Source organism: Strongylocentrotus purpuratus, unplaced genomic scaffold (genome assembly GCF_000002235.5).
Source record: "Strongylocentrotus purpuratus isolate Spur 01 unplaced genomic scaffold, Spur_5.0 spur5_scaffold_10, whole genome shotgun sequence".
In the NCBI taxonomy this organism is placed as follows: Eukaryota; Metazoa; Echinodermata; class Echinoidea; order Camarodonta; family Strongylocentrotidae; genus Strongylocentrotus; species Strongylocentrotus purpuratus.
Window position 1 is genome coordinate 29,108,689 of NW_022145595.1, and position 20,079 is coordinate 29,128,767.

At 38.7% G+C, this 20,079-nt stretch overlaps 1 protein-coding gene across 2 annotated transcripts; it reads left to right on the plus strand.

The window, feature by feature from the left end:
• Positions 1–4,241: 4,241 nt before the first annotated feature.
• LOC579220 (alcohol dehydrogenase class-3) lies at positions 4,242–17,916 on the plus strand. 2 transcript variants are annotated; one of them, XM_779348.5, is made up of 10 exons: positions 4,242–4,347; positions 5,617–5,718; positions 6,485–6,714; positions 7,670–7,802; positions 10,318–10,404; positions 12,795–12,924; positions 13,698–13,828; positions 14,723–14,858; positions 15,671–15,809; positions 17,056–17,916. In XM_779348.5, the coding sequence occupies exons 1-10, from the start codon at positions 4,327–4,329 to the stop codon at positions 17,078–17,080; spliced, it is 1,134 nt and encodes a 377-aa protein (XP_784441.3). In that variant the 5' UTR covers positions 4,242–4,326; the 3' UTR covers positions 17,081–17,916. The 2 variants fall into 2 exon arrangements, with proteins under 2 accessions (XP_784441.3, XP_011679863.2); XM_011681561.2 differs by lacking the exon at positions 4,242–4,347 and adding an exon at positions 4,417–4,565.
• Positions 17,917–20,079: the final 2,163 nt, after the last annotated feature.

Sequence of the window (20,079 nt, forward strand, 5' to 3'; positions counted from 1 at the left end):
CCACAGTGTACGTGTATGAAGTACCACAAGGTAATTCTTCTTAAAACATATTGAATGAATACAATTAAGTTCAAGTTCAAGTTCAAGTTCATTTTATTCACAACCACACCAAACATGATATAACCTTTTACATACAAAAGAGACTGGTAATAGTACATTAATAAACATTTATATAAACTTGATTACATCATAAAACGAATGGTTTTAGGTTACACACTCTATATCATGTATGACCAGGAATAAATGTCGTTTTCGAGTGGATATGTCACTGCAGTGGCGGATCCAGGGGGGGGGGGGGGTGCAAATTGAATTTTTTTTGAGGATCAAAAAAAAAAAATGTGCTCACAGATTTTGACGATTAAAAAAATATCATTTCTAAACTGTAAACGAAAATCTTTGTTAGTTTTCCTTAAAATTTTCATTAAACTGATTCTTCAGGGTTTTTTTTCCCAAGTCTGATCATCATCCATTAATCTAAGTGGTTTCTGTTGTAAAATTTTATTCAATTCTTTCAATTATTAGATAAAAAACTTATTGATTATATGGAAGCTCTCCCATTTCTAAGATGTCTTCATGCACTCGCTCGATTCAGCCGCATATACCTTAGAAATATACCTTGGAAGTAGGTATTTAAAGTTAAAAACTTATTTGCCTCTCGTTGACATTCAGATGAAGAATCCATATTTTGGCACATGTTTAGTGGCGCTATATTGACGAACATGGACAAGCGAAGGACTCCTCTGGGTCAAATTGTTCTTTTCTTGACGACCAAAACTTCAACAAATTGGATTTAAAGCTGTTTAGTGACTTGCTCTCCACAACTACAGAGGAGAGGTTGTTCCATTCATTGATACTTCTCTGTGAAAATGATCCATGTCTAAGCTTCGAGTAGACTTTCTTCTTAACGATCTTGTATCGATGGCCACGGGTTCTATTATCAGTTGGATGGTCAAAGAAGTGTGCTAGATCCAGTTCATCTAGGCCATGCATTATTTTGTATATCTGTATCATGTCTGCTCCATACACCCCCCCCCCCCCCTCTCTCTCTCTCTCTCTCTCTATCTATCTCTCCTGTCATTTGAGTGATTCTAGGACAATTACCCCCTGGGTAATCACCCCCCCCCCCCCCCCCAGCCAATTACCAGTGGGACAATTATTTTACCCCCGAAGGACAATATCCCCAAGAAAATTACCCCCTATATATAGGACAATCAATTATCTGACATATATAACATCATAAAAAACTGCTCATGAACAAATTCCCTTTTTATTTTACAGTAGCCGGAAAAGTCAAATTGCAGGTTTTTAGATTTGTAAAATAATTCACAAATTAAAACTGCTATTGTAAGCAAATTTCTTGACATAATTAGGCTTTAGTATCATAATTTCATATTTTAGTATCTGTTCGATTTCCCTCGTTAGTTCAAATAAAAAGTGAAAAATATTTCTTTGAGAACAAAATCACTTCCCAAGCTTTCCAATGATATTGGCGGCTTCGAACCTCAGACATAACACCTGCACATAACACCTGCAGATTCTATTGTGCAACTTGAAAAAACGGCAGCTGCTTGGAATAGTATAGGCCCCCTAATTAGTTGTGCAGTTATACCGTTTTTTGTTTTCTTTCTTGGTGGGGTTTATGCCGCGTCGATTCGTGTTTAATCTTTTAAAAGGTTGGTCATTCTTTTTCACGAGGAGGGGGAGGGGGACTCTGCATTTTCTTGTGTTTTGGCCTATATATTCCAGCCATCAACTTAATGAATTTCTGTTTGATAGCCGCTTATTTTGCAGCTGTGCATGGGTCATAAAACTGAAGGCTAATCCTGACCTATAGTGATTGACAGCACTAGCTGTAATTGGGTATACACCTGAATGGTGTGATTGGTATCAAATTTCCCATGGGAGCCCGCTATATGCAAATCAATTTCGAAGCTCTTCTGCTCCGCTCCCCCATATCGCAAAAAAGAGTACAGCGCCCATTATGGTCTGCACTAGGCTATAGGCTCCGGACGCGTTATTTTTTTCTGCGGCACAGATTTGGGCATATGGTGCGTGTTGAGCCTATGGGAAGTACGTTCTTTCCCTTCTGAATAGTGTCTGCACCACACCTCTGCCAATGCAATTATTTAAATGAATTAGTAATAACAAAAGATTGAAAATGATACCAAGAAATGAGAGATGCAATATAATTCCAAATTTGTGTAGATTAGCAGCCTCAAGAAAGACGCCAATGGAATGCCAACTTTGAAAACAGATCAAGGACCAGCGACAGACAGCAAGATGAAGGCAACAGCACTGAACCAGCAGTATCAGTCAGTATTCACAAAGGAAGATAACCACGTCCCAACCAAGCCGAAGGGCACCAGTCAACATCCATCTATGCCATGCATCGATCGAGTTTAATACTGGAATCAAAAAGCTGTTGGAGAACCTAAACCCAGGGAAAGCTCCGGGACCAGACCAGGTACCAATACGCATTCTGAGAGAAGCTGCACAACAGAATAGCTCCCGTTCTTCAGGTCATCTTTACGTATTATGTAACTGGAACCTTGCCTCAAGATTGGCTCACGGCAAACATCGTAGCCATCTACAAAAAGGGTAATAGAAGCCTCCCAGTGAATTACCGCCAGTGTCCTTGACGTGTGTAACAACTAAACTGATGGAACATATATCTTCCACTCAATCATGGATCACCTGGAATTGCACTCTATACTCCAACATTACCAACATGGATTTTGGAAACAACATTCCACCGAGTCGCAGCTTAATTGCTATAACGGTCGAAGAAATAGCGAGGGCTCTGGATCCATCACCACCAGATTGACATATACTCGACTTCTCCAAAGCTTTCGACACGATACCACATCAGCGCTTACTGGGGAAAATAGATCACTACAGCATCCGAGACAACACCAAGAACTGGATAAAGACCTGGCTGACTGCACGGACACGAGTAGTAGTTGTTGATGGAGCACGTACGGCATCGGAAACCATAGATGTTGAATCAGGGGTGCCGCAGGGGACAGTTTTAGGGCCACTGATATTCCTACTTTACATCAATGATATTGGAGAGGACAAAGATGAGGATGCCCAGGATCTACAGAAAGACCTTCAAAAGCTGCACGAATGGACTGAAAAGTGGCAGATGCTATTCAATGCGAAGAAGTGCTACAGCATGAGAATTCATCGCAAGCAGCTACCCATCATCCTTAACTACACCATGGGAGATGAGGTGCTCGCCGCTGTTTCTTGCCAGTCCTATATACTTGGGGATGGAGATCCATGAACAACTTAGCTGGAAACATCACATCAAAGCCAACAGAACTATGGAGATGATTACGCCACTGAAAAAAATAAGTACAAGTTCACCGACATCCCATTGAAATGAAAGTTAATACACACATTTCAATGGGATGTCAGTGAACTTGTACTTCTGACGGTTTCGAGAAACGCTGCCTTGGATTCATGCATTCGAAGAAACCTCAGCCTATGCTCATCTGCCATCAAGAAACAGGCATACACAACACTAGTCAGATCACAACTAGAATATGGGGCAGCTATATGGGATCCATATCGGTGCCCCCCCCCCCCCCCTGGATCCGCCACTGAAAAACGATGTGAATGTGTAGAAAAATCATATTTTATTGTCCTATTTTGCCCGCCATAGTCTACCCAATAAATGACATGTGATGGCGCTGCCCATCGACTAAAAAGTTATGACAGAGATGACGGTGTCAGAGGCGTCATAACTACTTAGGATATGTTGTCGTTGATCGATCTTGGCAAAGAGGGCTTGGTGAAACACGTAGCGGACAAGTTGCTCACTAACGCTGATTTAGTCAAGAAGATAGGGCGCGTTTATCAAGGCTTGCCACTAGATAATTATGTATATCATATACCCCACTATCAAACCCCACTATCCAACCCCACTATACGATCGTGATTTGCGGGATGTCGCGTTTATCGTCCCTTCACGATTCAAAATAAAGGCCTTGTGTCAGCCCAGCTGTTTTGACCCGGGAAGCAGACAGTTTCTCGGGGGTCATCTTCTATGCCCATATCTAAAGACGTTTGAAAAAGGCTTTGCGTTTATCAACTTCTAAATTTGCCTGAAAGACGTTTGAGAAACCTGATTCTAGCCAAAAATTTGCTAGATAAACGCAACCTTAGACTTATGACGGTTTCTAGAAACGGGCCCCTGGGCCTCAGCGTAGTAACTTCTTGATTTTGCACACGAACCGCAGATTCTAATTCCGCAGTGAACATGAGTTATAAATCCATCGCGAACCCAACGAGCAGCTCAGTTCCAATAATCTTCAATCCACCATGGCTGGTACAGTTGGAAAGGTACTATTGTGTTTGTCTTAGTTGAGAAAATTATAAATAGTTTTTAGAATTATAATCATGGCTCTTCTGCTTTATGATTGTTTAGCTCGGTGAATCCGTCGATTAATTTTAAATTCACTCAATCACAACGGCAAAAAAAAATAGGTGGGACAGACAGGGTCGTAACAAAAAGTCGCTTCTGCATGCTGGAGCCGAGGAGGGAGTGCACGGTGGCGGTGGTGAGTGTTGGTCAATGGGCGTGGGTGGCCTGGGGCTCGTTCCTAGAAACCAACGACAAGACAGTCATAACTTTATCCGCCAACTACGGAGATGTCTCTGATCTTCCTAAACCGTTTCACGAAGAGCTTACTAGCTGTTATCTCGTGAGATCGATACTATCGGCAAGAATAGGAGCCGAGACTTAGCCCTAGTCGCAATACCACCGAATTATTACAAAATTAATATTAGACTAGAGTAAAGGAGGGGGTAAACGATCAGCTCCAGTTTTCGGCCATTCCGTTGGATGCATGGTAAAATCCCTTTAGAATACATCGCATAATAGCATATCACATATCCAGAGATGCCAACCGTTACGGTTTCGCCGTGTTTGTTACGGTTTTAATGCTCTTGGCGTTACGGTAAACAATTAAAAGGTTACGGGGAAACGATAAAGAAAAGTACATTACAGCAGATGCCGCTATTTATACATAGCCTCCGTACACAGCTGCATGTCGCACGCATTTACTCATAAGTTCACTGAATTTGACTAGGTCTACACTGGATAAGGCACTTTCGCGCACATGGCCATGGTCCGTTTGTTTATTTCTGAAACAACACGGCCGCTACATTTCTTGATGGATTTCTTTCATATTTTGTATGGAGGTGCGACATGTCTTAAAAAAAAAGTAAAAATCTACACACCTTTAGTGTTTGCTGATGCTGTTCCTAGTCTTGACAATAGTCCGAGCCACTAGTGGTGATCTCTACGTCATCCTTTTGTTTCTGGGAGGGGAGAGGAGATCTTTGTCCCTCTTTCGAACATAAGGATGACATAAAAACTGCTACCAGTGCCGGGGGAATACGTTAGCAGTGTGTGACAATGGCGATTGCAATATTTCTAGTTCATTTTGATGTGACAGCTAAAACAGATACAAAAGCAGTGGGTTCTTAACGTGCAAAGGTAGTGACTCTTCTCTTTGTCAGAGGAAGAAAACAAATCAAATACAGAAGAAAAAGTTTTGAGTTGAATTTGCCTACCACATCCAAAGGACGATCTTTTGTTCCTTTCAGACCATCACATGTCGTGCAGCAGTTGCATGGGAGCCTAATAAGGATCTTAGCATCGAGCAGGTGGAGGTAGCACCTCCTAAGGCCGGTGAAGTTCGCATCAAGGTATGAAATGCAATTTTAACAATTCACTATGTTTTCAATTAGCAAGTCCAGTTTTCCTTTAAAGTAACCCCAAATTGACCAAGAATGCTTCTTGTCCTTCATTTATCAACATATTGTTATTCTTTTAGTTTCATCTAGTAGTGCTTAGTGAGATGCACAGATTTGCGACACAGAATTTTGATATTCTGCATTAAACATTAATTATGATAATTTATGTAAATCTATTCAAAATTTACCAAAATTGTTTCTTCTTCATTCATTTGCCTTGTTACTTGTTACTTGTTACTTGTAGAGATAATCCCGATGGCAGCTATCATACAGCTAAACTGGGATGTCCGTGCAACGTGCTGGCATAGTGACAGTGCACAGTGCCTATTTAGATTGCTCAATGCTTAATTTATTCAGTAAAGCTAAGTTAGATACACCAAACTTCTACACAGAATTTTGAAATTTTACACAGATTTATATTGATAATTCATGACATTTATTCAAATTTACCACTAACCTATTCTATTTGTTGTTATACAGCCAAATCTTAACCCCAAGTGTATAAATCATCAATGCTAAACCATATTTGCTTTAGTCCAGGTTACTGGTTCTGAACAACACGAGATTAACTGGGAAATCATTCAAGCAATTGGCTGGATTTAGGGCAAAATGAATGTTTGGGGCTGGTGTGATTACCACACCATTGTTTAGCACAAAATTATTTGGAACCAGCAACCTGATAACTTTTTTTTTTTAAACACCTCTCCAACCATTGCAGCTCCTAGCTACTGGTGTCTGCCACACAGATGCCTATACTCTGAGTGGAGCAGACTCTGAGGGGAAATTCCCCTGCATCCTGGGTCATGAGGGAGGTGGCACTGTGGAGAGTATTGGGCCAGAGGTCACTTCTCTTAAACCTGGTGACCATGTTGTACCCCTTTACATTCCACAATGCCGTAAGTGCAAGTTCTGCATGAGCAAGAAGACCAACCTATGCAGCGTTGTCAGGTACCGTTGACTCATCGTTTGGTATTTATTTCTTTATAAAGTGAAACCTGTCTATAAAGACCACCCAAGGGAGACAAGAAAAGTGGTCTTTATAGGCAGGTGGTCTTTGAAGACAGGTGTGGGGGGGGGGGGCTGGGTAGTAGTATTTTGGTTTGTAAATTTTCATTTTTCTTTGTATACTTATGTTCTTGTTTTTGTTTTTGATTTTTGATTTTTTAATATTTCATATGTTATGATAATATGTGTTATCTTATAATTGTACATGTAATTTTTATATTGCGCACGGACCAACAGAAGAACAGCCTTTGGCTGAAGTTGGTGCCGTGCAAAAAAATAAATAAATAAACTGAACTGAACTGAACTGAACTGAACTGAACTGAACTGTATTAGTACTTTCAGGTGGCACTGCAAGGTGCAAAGCATCTTTACTTGAGGTCCCTTGCTGGGGTAATGGTATCTTTTACGGATCTTATTTGTATAATGTGAAGCTGTTTACAGTGAATTTTATGTCAGCCATCTACTTCCCCAAGTGTCACTTTGCAGAATATTTAATTCATAAAGTCTGCACTTCTGACCAATTCTGCATTATGTGTGTTTTATTTTGGATTGTTTTTTGTTTTTGTTTTATGTTAAAACAAAACAATTCTTGTAGGTTACATCAGGTTATACATATGTGGTTGCACTATTGTTTTTTTATTTAATTGATCTTTGTTTCTGTGTGAGAGTTTTTTTTTTCTATATTTTTGGTTCTGGGTTTTGTTTGAAAAGAGTTCAGCTATTCATGGAAGATATTTTGACGCAAGGCAGTTTTCTAACAATTTAAATGAAGCCTTTGATAATAATAAATCATTCTTATATAGCGCATATCACAAAAATAAATTTAAGTCCCTATGCCCTGTGTTAGTGTCTGCAGCCCTTACTCTAATGTCTTCCGTTTTCATTCATTCCTACTCAGGTCCACTCAGGGCGCTGGAGTTATGCCTGATGGAACATCTCGCTTCACCTGTAAGGGAAAGACTCTCTACCACTTCATGGGAACATCCACCTTCAGTGAATACACTGTCGTTGCTGAGATATCAGTTGCCAAGGTAACCATAGGCACGATGCTTTTCTGATTATCCTTACTTTTTTTCTTCCCTAACCGTTGACCTTGTATACAGTAAAAGCAATTGGAATTTAAATATTCTCTTTCAAAAAACGAAATAAATATGATTCCTGTAATGAAGGGCGATAGATAAATAATCATCAAATTGTAACATTGTTATCTCAATCGTAAGTCACCTCGATAAATGCGACATATATGTATTCATAATTTGACAGGAAACCTTGTGTTATATCATCATTTATAAAATGAAATTCCAGTTGTTAATTCTGGTGTTTGGTCATTAGAATATAAACTGCCCATGAAAGAGAATTTTCCATCAAAACGAGTTTTGTCATTACCTGTATTCAAATCAACAGTGCCTGATACTTGTTGGATTACACTCCACAGAGGCCCCAAAACTTTACTCTAATGCATCCCCCCCCCCCCCCCTATTTCAAAACAAGGATCTGGTCCACATGTATGCATCCCCAACATTTTGCCCCATACTACGGAACAGAAAACTGAAGCCCTGATTTAATTGAATGAACATTGTGTGCCAATCGGCACATTTAGCTTATTCAGCATAATGTAAGAAAATGTAAAATCAGTTTGCACTTTGACCCCCACCAGCTGTTTGCTGTGCAGCGATAACGATAAACCCACTGCTGTCTGAATACACAGTGGGTCTGAACAAATACACTATGACAATGATTGTGCAATATTCAATGCTGGCTAACCCTATCTTCTATGACTGAATAGACAGCTAGAAAAGGGGCATTGTTAAAGGGAAGAAGATGGAAGAAGGGATCTCGTGATATTTCTTTTAATGAAGAATAAAGAAAGTCATGAATTCTTCATATCCCAAGTATACTGTAATTAACGTTGTATAAACCGCCCTCATGTATTAACCGCACCCCTCTTTTTGCCGAATCTGTCGGCCTCAAGCCAGGTCCGTGTTAAAAAACGTATGCGGGAAGGCCTTTCATTTAACTGCGAGGTGCAGTTGAATGTGTAAGATCATTAGTGTAGATTAAATAAACATTAAGAGGACCTAGGATAGAACCTTGTGGTACGCCGTGTGTAATAGAAGAAACATTGGAGGAATTATTATTATAAACTACATATTGAGATTTATCAGAAAGGTATTTTTGAGTGTTGTTCTAGTTTCCGAGTGGTGAGTCAACACACCGATTACTGAGCTGGGGGACATTGCCAGGCATAGCGCCAGGTGGAGGGGCATAAATTGAAACTTTAAAAAAAAAAAAAAAATTGTTTGTTTGTACCTGTGTATAAGACGCACCCCGACTTTGAATTTTGGGGCGGCAAAAAAGTGTGGTTAATACAACGTTAATTACGGTAGTAAACTTCTATTATGTATCCCTAAATTTTGATCAAAAGAGCTTGCATGAGACATGTATGAAATAACCACACAAAAAGGATAGTAATAGAATAGATATTTCATGAAACTTATGAGTGGTATGACTAAAACAGTCAATTTTCTTTTGTGCTTATTGAACCAATAAACCTTTTCAATCTACTGTATTTGCCGGCGATAAGGCCGCACCACCGCATAGGCCGCACCCCAACTTTGACATTTCAAAGAGGGTGGGAAAAAAAAAGGAAAAAAAGGATCTATCGGCAAATGTTGGTTTAGCAATTTATTTTCGTATTCATGTCAACAATGCAAGATAAAATTGTCGGTAAGATGTGTTGAAATGTCCTGTACCATAGTGGTATAGTTATTGTACCGTTAGTAGTCCCATACGTGCAAATTCGTGCTGGTTTTGACTTGATTTTTTTTTTTTTTTTACTCTTTCGCCGTAAAGGCCGCACCCCGACTTTTTGATATTTTCTCTTCCAAAAATACTGCAGCTTTTACGCCGGCAAATACGGTAGTCTGAAATCAATCGCTCTCCAGAGAAGGTGTAGAAAACTATTTTATTACATTTTGAGAGAGAGTATAGCTTCAGAAAAAATACATTCCTTGTGGCATTTAACAACACGTCATCAATGAAATAGTCATAACTGTTGTTATCCAAGTATAGTATACTTCTACTCTGTATCACTAGATCTTGATAAGCAGATCTTGCATAAAACTTGTCTATAATGACAACAAAACTGGAAGCAGAATAGATAATTCTACTAAAATGCCAAGAAACCTGAATCATAATAAAACAAAAAATTTAGAAATTATCAACCAATGAACATTTTTAGTAGCTGTTGTAATAGATATGTAAGCAATCATTGTACAAGATACATAGGAATTGAAAATTATTTCATGCATGATATTGCACAATCTTTTCTTTGAAAATATTATTGATTTTTTATTAATGAATTGATTTGATTTGATTTGATTTGATTTGATTTGATTTGATTTGATTACATTAGATTTGATTTGATTAGATATGATTTGATATGATTTGATTAGATCTGATCTGATTTGATCTGATTTGATCTGATTTGATCTGGTTTGATTTCATTTGATTTGATTTGATTATTTGTCATTGGTTTTTATTCAGGTGAATGAGAAGGCCCCATTGGAAAAGGTGTGTCTGTTAGGGTGTGGTATCACCACCGGTTACGGAGCTGCCATCAACACTGCACAGGTAAGATGGTATAATCAGGGTATGTGAGTTTAAATGGATTCCCCATCTAAGAGGGCCCTTTGAAGCACTCCGCTGCACTGACGGTCTTTTTTCCCCCTATCATAATCCCCTTAATCCCCCACCCGGAAGGCACAGCTCGTAAATCTCACTCCCGAAACTGAGTGACATAGGGCTCGCGAAATGCATTGTTGGAAATACACATCGGCTGCTATCAACAAAAATAGCATCAACATCGGAAAGTTGAACAAATTGTATTTTAATACTCATTAGGTGTCATCAATCGTCACTAAAGTACTGCCTTTGAATGAAATCAGTTGAGTTTTGTACAGTGGTGTTTGAAATGTTGAGCATCAATAGCACAACTTTTAAAACACGGCCAGGGTAGTAATGCAGCTGCAGCTATGCCTATGTGTGTTTCCACCAACAACATCCAGCATGTACAGCCCAGCGAGCACGGCGGCTTTCGCGTCGCCGGCCCGTACTCGGGGTGAAAAGTGGTGATGAATTGACAACTTCTAACCCTCATTAAACCAAATGCGCAAATATATAACACAATTTCATTTAGTTATTTTAAGAGATAAACTTATGGACTACCTTCCTAGCTATGTAAAAATTTCGGAAAATTTCGGAAAATGTCAATAATTGATGAGAACGTGATGATGATGAGAAACTTGCATTCACTCTAACTCACAATTTCCTTGGTCGATTTCGCTGGTTCAGATGGCTACGTCTTCAGTAGAGTTATCCGAGCACAGCGAAAGCATTTGATAACCAATAGAAGGTTGCATTGTGCCATACGTTGTTGATTCTGTATTTTATATCTTATAGCTATATACATCTTCAATGAATATGACGTCATTTTCTCAGTGACTCGCATGGCTTCAAAGCCTTTTTTTTACGACCAAGTGTTTGGAGAGCTTAGGGAAGCAGACGGCGTTGCGTAACACTTCGTAACATTTGGATCGCCAGAGGGCATCTGTGGTCTGATAAGGGCGGCTGTTGATGGATTTGATGGCTGAAGAGGGTTACATTACTTGTTGTTAAGCCAAGTTAATCTTGAATATCTTTCCCTCGGGAAATTCTTTCGAGACGGGATCTCCATTTAAAATCTCACCTCCCTGGTACAATCAAACCTGTAAAGACCTAAAGGGCGGTGAAATGAAGTGGTCTTTGTAGTAGTAATGGTTTATTGAAAAATTCATTTGCAGCCAATTGGCTGGATTGCAGAATTGTGTACATGGTAAAAATAACATAGTAAATTATAATGTTTACATAATATACAAACTGAACAGGAATAAAACATCAAGTCAGAGGCATAATGATAATATTGAATAAATTGATAAACAAAATTTGATGGGCATGGATTGGAAATGATTACTAGTCGTTATATAATTTTATTGCTCTGTTCAAGGTCACAAAACGATCACCCTGTGCCGTGTGGGGGGTTGGATGTGTTGGTCTAGGATCTATTGTGTACGTCTAAGACCTATTATACTAATATCACGACATTGTTCATTCCTAGGTGGAGGAAGGATCAACCTGTGCCGTGTGGGGGGTTGGATGAGTAGGTCTAGGATCTATTGTGTAGGTCTAAGACCTATTATACTAATATCACGACATTGTTCATTCCTAGGTGGAGGAAGGATCGACCTGTGCCGTGTGCGGGGTGGGATGCGTAGGTCTAGGATCTATTGTGTAGGTCTAAGACCTATTATACTAATATCACGACATTGTTCATTCCTAGGTGGAGGAAGGATCGACCTGTGCCGTGTGGGGGGTTGGATGTGTTGGTCTAGGATCTATTGTGTAGGTCTAAGACCTATTATACTAATATCACAACATTGTTCATTCCTAGGTGGAGGAAGGATCGACCTGTGCCGTGTGGGGGGTTGGATGCGTAGGTCTAGGATCTATTGTGTAGGTCTAAGACCTATTATACTAATATCACGACATTGTTCATTCCTAGGTGGAGGAAGGATCAACCTGTGCTATGTGGGGGGTTGGATGAGTAGGTCTAGGATCTATTGTGTAGGTCTGAGACCTATCATACTAATATCACGACATTGTTCATTCCTAGGTGGAGGAAGGATCAACCTGTGCCGTGTGGGGGGTTGGATGCGTAGGTCTAGGATCTATTGTGTAGGTCTAAGACCTATTATACTAATATCACGACATTGTTCATTCCTAGGTGGAGGAAGGATCAACCTGTGCCGTGTGGGGGGTTGGATGTGTGGGTCTAGGATCTATTGTGTAGGTCTAAGACCTATCATACTAATATCACGACATTGTTCATTCCTAGGTGGAGGAAGGATCAACCTGTGCCGTGTGGGGGGTCTGATGTGTAGGTCTAAGACCTATTATACTAATATCACGACATTGTTCATTCCTAGGTGGAGGAAGGATCGACCTGTGCCGTGTGGGGGGTTGGATGTGTAGGTCTTGCTGTGCTCATGGGATGTAAGGTCAGCAAAGCTTCAAAGATCATTGCCATTGATATCAACCCACAGAAGGAAGAGCTTGGTAAGTCCTCATCATAATGATTCTCCTTCTCCAGCCTCCTCGTCATTATCATCATCATCATCATCATTCTTATCATCATCATAATCCTCATCATCGTCATCATCATCCTCACTATCATCATCATCATCATCATCATCATCCTCATCATCCTCATCATCATCATCCTCACTATGATCATCACCATCATCATCGTCATCACCACAACCATCATCTTCATCATCATCATCACTATCATCATCATCCTCACTATCATCATCATCATCCTCACTATCATCATCATCATCATCATCATCATCATCCTCACTATCATCATCACTATCATCATCACTATCATCAAAGTCATTATTACTATCATCATCATCATCATCATCATCATCCTCACTATCATCATCATCATCATCATCCTCACTATCATCATCGCCATCATCATCGTCATCACCACAACCATCATCATCATCATCATCATCATCATCATTATCATCTCTTTGAAATTCAGATACCATTCGCCAAATGATTTTTTGGTACCCTTTCTTCAAATTGTTTTTTTAATCACTCATGCATGAAATATGCAAATGAAAGAGGATGATCTAGGCTTTACAAATATGTGTCATTTATTAATTATAGTTGTGATTAAGTTATGATAAAACATAGATAATTCTCGGTTTCGTTTTTTTCTGGGACGCATTGTATAAAGCCAATTGATATTGTTGTTAGTATCATTGTCATCACCATCATCATCACTAATTATTACCATTATTTCTTACCTGTCACAGCCAGGCAGTTTGGAGCAACCCACTTTGTCAATCCCAAAACTTTGGACAAACCTACACAGCAGGCGCTAGTGGAAATGACTGATGGCGGCCTGGATTATACGTTTGAGTGCATCGGTAATGTCAATACCATGGTAGGTAGCTTGCAATTTTTTTGATGGTGATCTGTTACTCAGCCAATCCAAGATATTTAGCCAATTTATGGTTCTCTGACTTTGATGGCAGTTGATCCAGGCATTATTTTGTCAAAGAAAGTGGATTTGGATTAGGGTAGTAAACTGGTTATGTACTTGGTAGAAGTTCAGGAAAAGATGATTTTGGGATTTTTACTTTTTGCGTTAATGTATTGAATACACAACAAACCTTACATGGGGCAAATGTAAATGTTTCATTCTATGATAATGGTATATAGCACCAGTAAAGATTTAAATTTACTTATTTCTCTCTCTTTCCCCATCTCTGTATTTCCCTCTCTCTCTCTCTCTCTCTCTCTCTCTCTCTCTGTCTTCCGTCTCTGTATTACTCTATATCCCCCTTTCTCTTTTTTTCCTCTCTCTATTTCTTTCTCTCTCTCACTCTCTCTCTTTCTCTCTCTCACTCTCTCTCTTTCTCTCTCTCTCTCTCTCTCTCTATTCTCTCTCTTTCACCATCTCTGTATTTCTCTCTCTCTCTCTCTCTCTCTCTCTGTCTTCCGTCTCTGTATTACTCTATATCCCCCTTTCTCTTTCTTTCCTCTCTCTATTTCTTTCTCTCTCTCACTCTCTCTCTTTCTCTCTCTCACTCTCTCTCTTTCTCTCTCTCTCTCTCTCTCTCTATTCTCTCTCTTTCACCATCTCTGTATTTCTCTCTCTCTCTCTCTCTCTCTCTGTCTTCCGTCTCTGTATATCTCTATATCCCCCTCTCTCTCCTTTCTCTTTCTTTCCTCTCTCTTTCTCCACTCTCTCTATTTCTCTCTCGCTTTCTCTCTCTATTCTCCCCCTCTCTCTCTCTCTCTCTCTCTCTCTCTCTTTTTCTCTCCTCTTGGACAGCGTGAAGCTCTTGAGAGCTGCCACAAGGGTTGGGGCGTGTCGACCATCATCGGAGTAGCTGCGGCCGGTAAGGAGATCTCTACCCGCCCATTCCAACTCGTCACTGGACGCACCTGGAAGGGAACAGCTTTTGGTGGTAAGGCTTAACATTCACGATGGCCAGTCTCCTCAAATTCAACGAAATGCCGGTTTTAAAACCCAACTGCACTGCTTATAGCTTCTTGCGCCCTCTATGTAGCAAACAATGCCTAATCGGTGACCATTGGTCCCCCATGATCCTCTTTTTCTTATGTTAATGAGAGCTTATTTGATGAGATAACCACCTGTCAGTGACCATGGAGGGATGTCTAATCCCTCCTGGCCAAACTAGTGCAGACAGGCTTTAAGCTTTTGTCTGATTAATTTTGACAAAGAAATTTGGTCTCAGGTCTAAAGTTTTCCTTTTGTGAAACAAAATCTTAGACCCGGGTCAGGTTCAGAATTAGTAGAGTGCAGACCTTTTGTTTTTTTCTTATTTTAATAGAAATGATGCACACAGTGAAGAATCAGAATGAATGCATCATAGTTATCCGACATGATTGGTTGAATCTTCTGTTTGCTGATATGTTATAATAATAATAATAATAATAATATTTAATTTTTATATAGCACTTAATACAAATGTCTTTAAGCGCTTGAAGCAAGGATTGAAGCAAGGTCCTGTGGTTCTTGTCTTGTCAGAGGATTCTAACTCCTTTTGAAAAAAAATCCTACAGCTGAAAATTATTTTCCCCTCTTCAGTTCCGACAATAATGATTGGCGCACAGTGCGTTTCAAGGAATGACCCTGTCAAGTACCCATTTACCGCACTGGGGTGGAGTATGGCAAATATTGCTTAATGTCTTACCAAAGGACATTGTAGCTGTAACATGGATGAAACAAGGTCCTGTGGTTTGTGTTCTGTTACAGGATTCAAGTCCCGTGATGGAGTGCCTCAGCTAGTCGAGGAGTACTTGGCTGGAACGCTCAAAGTTGATGAGTTTGTGACACACAATGTGAGATTAGATGAGATCAACAAAGCCTTCAAACTGATGCATGATGGAGAAAGGTCAGTACAGAACACCTAACAAGTGAATAATTTCGAGGGGTCGGTGACACAAAGATGTAACTCCATTTTGACAATTTTGAGAAAAAGTGGTTTATGTGTCACTGAGCACTTGGGCCTTAAGGAGTTAAGTCTATGTTTCACTAGCCATTGACTTCAATGGGGTGTTAGGTGGAGTTGAGTCTTTATGTTTCCCGGAAAGCCCACATTTTTCTGAATATTTTAACACAAAATATGTAGTTACGTTTTTGTGTCACTGAACCCTCAATATTTACTTATTTGTTTTTATTTCTTAAACAATCCCCTTCGCACTTTGTGGGCTGCTCGCTAGAAGGCCCAAACAGCTATGCATTTTCTGTAACTGTAACAGCCATCTTGTGGGCAGCCAACTGCGTTATCAATGAACATAGAGGGCATCTGGATCAGAATTTGAGCTCTGAAAGTTTCCAAAGTTTTGAGATATCTGTGAGGAAGAAATGTATCCTTAATGCATATTTGTGTAAAATTAATCTCATTAAGAAATAGAAAATCAGTTTAGACCACTGTACTGAATTGTTTATCTGGAGGAAGATTTGTTGCAGAACATTAAAAGTGTTGATTTGTGACATATTGCATTGAAGTCTGTAAAAAGTGGAATGATTTAACATTTTTATTCCATTACCCACTTACTGTTAGAAACCAAACTTATCTCACAAATGTTCACAAGAGCTTTCCCATGGAACACTTGAAGTTCATCAAGGACTCTAAGAACATCTTTTTTTTTTAATGAGGATTCAACAAATTTGTTCTGTATTTTGTATTTTCTCTCTCTCTCTCTCTTTCTCTCTCTCGCTCGCTCTCTCTCTGTTCCATTCGTCCTTCCATAGCTATTAGAAAATAGATATATCTGACATACATTCTCAAAGGTGAATTCATGGGGCGCCAAAATGTTCCCTTCCACATGCAATCCCTTGAGCTGTAGCAAGGAACACTCTATTATACTCCATGAATTTGACCAATAAATGAGCTTACCGTAATGGATATTCTTCTTTCCATGTAATCCTTCATAAATTAAAAACATTTATTTTCACATCTCTTAAGAATGCAATGTATGCAGAAAAAAACTATTTAAGAACATTGTACAGAAAAACACAAATGATACGAATGAGAAAAGATACGTAGACTGTTATGAAGTAGATGTGAGAGAGTAGCAAGGGCCATTGGAATGTCATAATGATTTTTTTTCCCCTAAATTTTTCTCTTTCTACAGTATCCGAGCAATTGTAAACTTCTAGATAGTGTGCATCCGAGACTTGAAGAGAGATATCCAACCTGCCAGTACAGTACCAATCATACTAAAGAATCATTATTTGTTATACCTCAGTTGATCCTTCTTGCGATAATCATTGTATGATTGTCTTTTAATTTGGGAATCAGTATCCCACTTTGGAATTATACAGCTTCTCTTTATGAAAAAAAGCTAACAGTGGCATATGGTTTACTATTGTATTTAGATCATCATCAAAAACTTGAGGGGAGAGGGGCCATCATACAATCAAGATAATAGGGAGATATTTCTTATTAGGAAGAGAGCAGATTGATATGAGAGAAAAGAATACCGTAACCTTAATCCATCTCAGTATTCTATCAATTTAATTTTGTGTGTGATATCCTTCTGTTACTTGTTTGGATTGTATGTGCATTTTAATCCTTCAGAACACATGAACAGAGCTCTTCAGTCTGCTAGAATTGCAGAAACTGACCTGAACCCCTTTATATTTAAAATTCTGCAGCTTGTGATTTTACAAAAGTTAAATGATTAATATAATATATTATTGATATGAGAAGTCTTCAAAAATATTTCCTCATAAAAGTATGTTCTATTTTCCTCATTGTATAATTGTTCTTTAAACAATGTGTGTTACAATGATTTATCATGTTAGGATTTAATCCAGTGAAGAAGTACTGATGATTAAAAAAAATGACAATCAAACATGTTTGTATAACAAAATGCATTAATATGAAGTTGTAATTTTGTGGAATTGATGTGCCTATGAAAACCGACTTGTGAAGTATGTACTGATGACTGTTCTTTCTTTCTTATCATCAAAATAAATGATTAGGAAATTAATACACCCCTGTACCTGTTTCATCTTTAGAGATTCTGTCTTTATACATTTGTATATATGGCATGATAATCTTCTTCCTCCTCCCCCTATTCCTCTTCTTCGCCACCCCTCCTTTTCCTCTTCTGCTTCTACAGCCTCTTTTTCTTCTTCTTCACCTTCTCTTCCTCTTCTTCTCCTTCTACCATATTCTTCTTCCCCACCCCTCCTCTTCCTCTTCTGCTTGTACCGCCTCTTCTTTTTCACCTTCTCTTCCTCACCTTCTCTTCCTCTTCTTCTCCTTCACCTTCTCCTACTACCATATTCCTCTTTTTCTTCACCTTCTCTTCCTCTTCTTCTCCTTCTACCATATTCTTCTTCCCCACCCTCCTCTTCCTCTTCTGCTTCTACCGCCTCTTCTTTTTCACCTTCTCTTCCTCACCTTCTTCTCCTCCTCCTATTCCTCTTCTTCTTCACCTTCTCTTCCTCTTCTTCTTTTCCTCCTCTTCTTCTTCTTGTTCACCTTCGCCTTCTTGGCACTTTACATGTACTGAACTTCTTAAAGCACTTGAAGAAAAAATTACCACCACACTAATACACAAGTTAATGTACAACAAATTCAAAATCATTTATTGATATATCCAATACATAATTACCAAGCATTATTTTGAAGTGTATTGAATTGTGAACATAAATTGACATAAAAGTGTCATTTTAATGTATTCTGTCTACTTTAAGCTCTCGTAGATCCATCAGCTTGATACAGTCATGAAATATACTGGAATCGTAGATGTGGTTGCTAACGTAGAGGACAAAATAGTTTGGATTAATGCCTCTGTTACACAACTCTACATTGACTCCAATGTGACGGGTAGTGAGCCACTGGGGGTAACGTAATTGTTTGGTCTGCTATCGGTCTAGTGTCTATCCCAGTGCGACTTGAGGGATCAAAGAATTCATCAGATATGTAAACCCCTCAAAAAAAAGTTCTGTAATTCAAGTTTCAGCAATTATATCTCTCTTGTTATTTAATTTGGTACCAACTACCAACAATATAGTATTTAAGCAAAATTGGTTCATACATTTCTTTTCACACTCAAGAAATGAACTTAATTTAGGCAGGGGTATAGTGAGATGCAGTCAAATTAATCTTCTTTCTGAAATCATATACTCTGCAAAATTTTAGAAATTAGAACTCTTTTCAGGGTTCCCACAGAAATTTGAGAACCAAATTCCATGATTTTCCTTAGGGTCACACAGCCCACACCAACAATCGATGCTTTTAAATTTGTTTTGCTTTATTCAGGACCCAAATACCAAAATTGTCTTCCATTATTATGTTCAAGAAATTCATCAAAGTCACTGAAAAATGTTTAAATCCATTCTACAGTTAGTTCTGTCCTCAATATTTTTCAATCAACACAAAATAATGTTTAAAACATGCAGAGTTTCCTTGTTTTTATCTTCAGTTGAAGAGCAATGTTTCAAGAACTTTTGTTTTTCACATAAATATTCAAGTTGTCTAGTCCAATGCACAGAGGAATCTATAACCTCACTCATATGTGAGATAGAAATAAGCTTTCAGCACAGATGTTAGCTTCCTAAACAGTTTATATACCGTAATTAACAGTGTATTAACCACACCTTTTTGTCGCCGAAAAAATTTCAAAGTCGGGGGTGCGGTTTATACACGGTACACCAAAAAAAAAAATTAAAGTTTTGATTTATGCCCCTCCACCTGGCGCTATGCCTGGCAATGTCTCCCAGCTCAGTAATCGGTATGTTGACTCACCACTCGGAAACTAGAACAACACTCAAATTTATCTGTCATCTTGGTTTGAAAGTAATCTTTCTGATAGATTTCAATATGTAGTTAATAATAATTCCTCCAATTTTTCTTCTATTACATGGCGTACCACAAGGTTCTTTTTTTTTTTTTTTTTTTTTTTTTTAGGGTCAAAAAGAGGGGTGCGGTTAATACACGAGGGCGGTTTATACAACGTTAATTACGGTAGGACATTCATATTGAAATAAAGATTGATGAAAATACTTCAGATGATTCAACACATTTCTTTTTAGAAGACAATAGTTATAATAAGAAAAATATTCTATAAAGTGAAGAAATATGCTTGTATAATATCCATCCAGAAAAAAAAGGAGAAATGTCCACAGACATGCATATTTCAAAA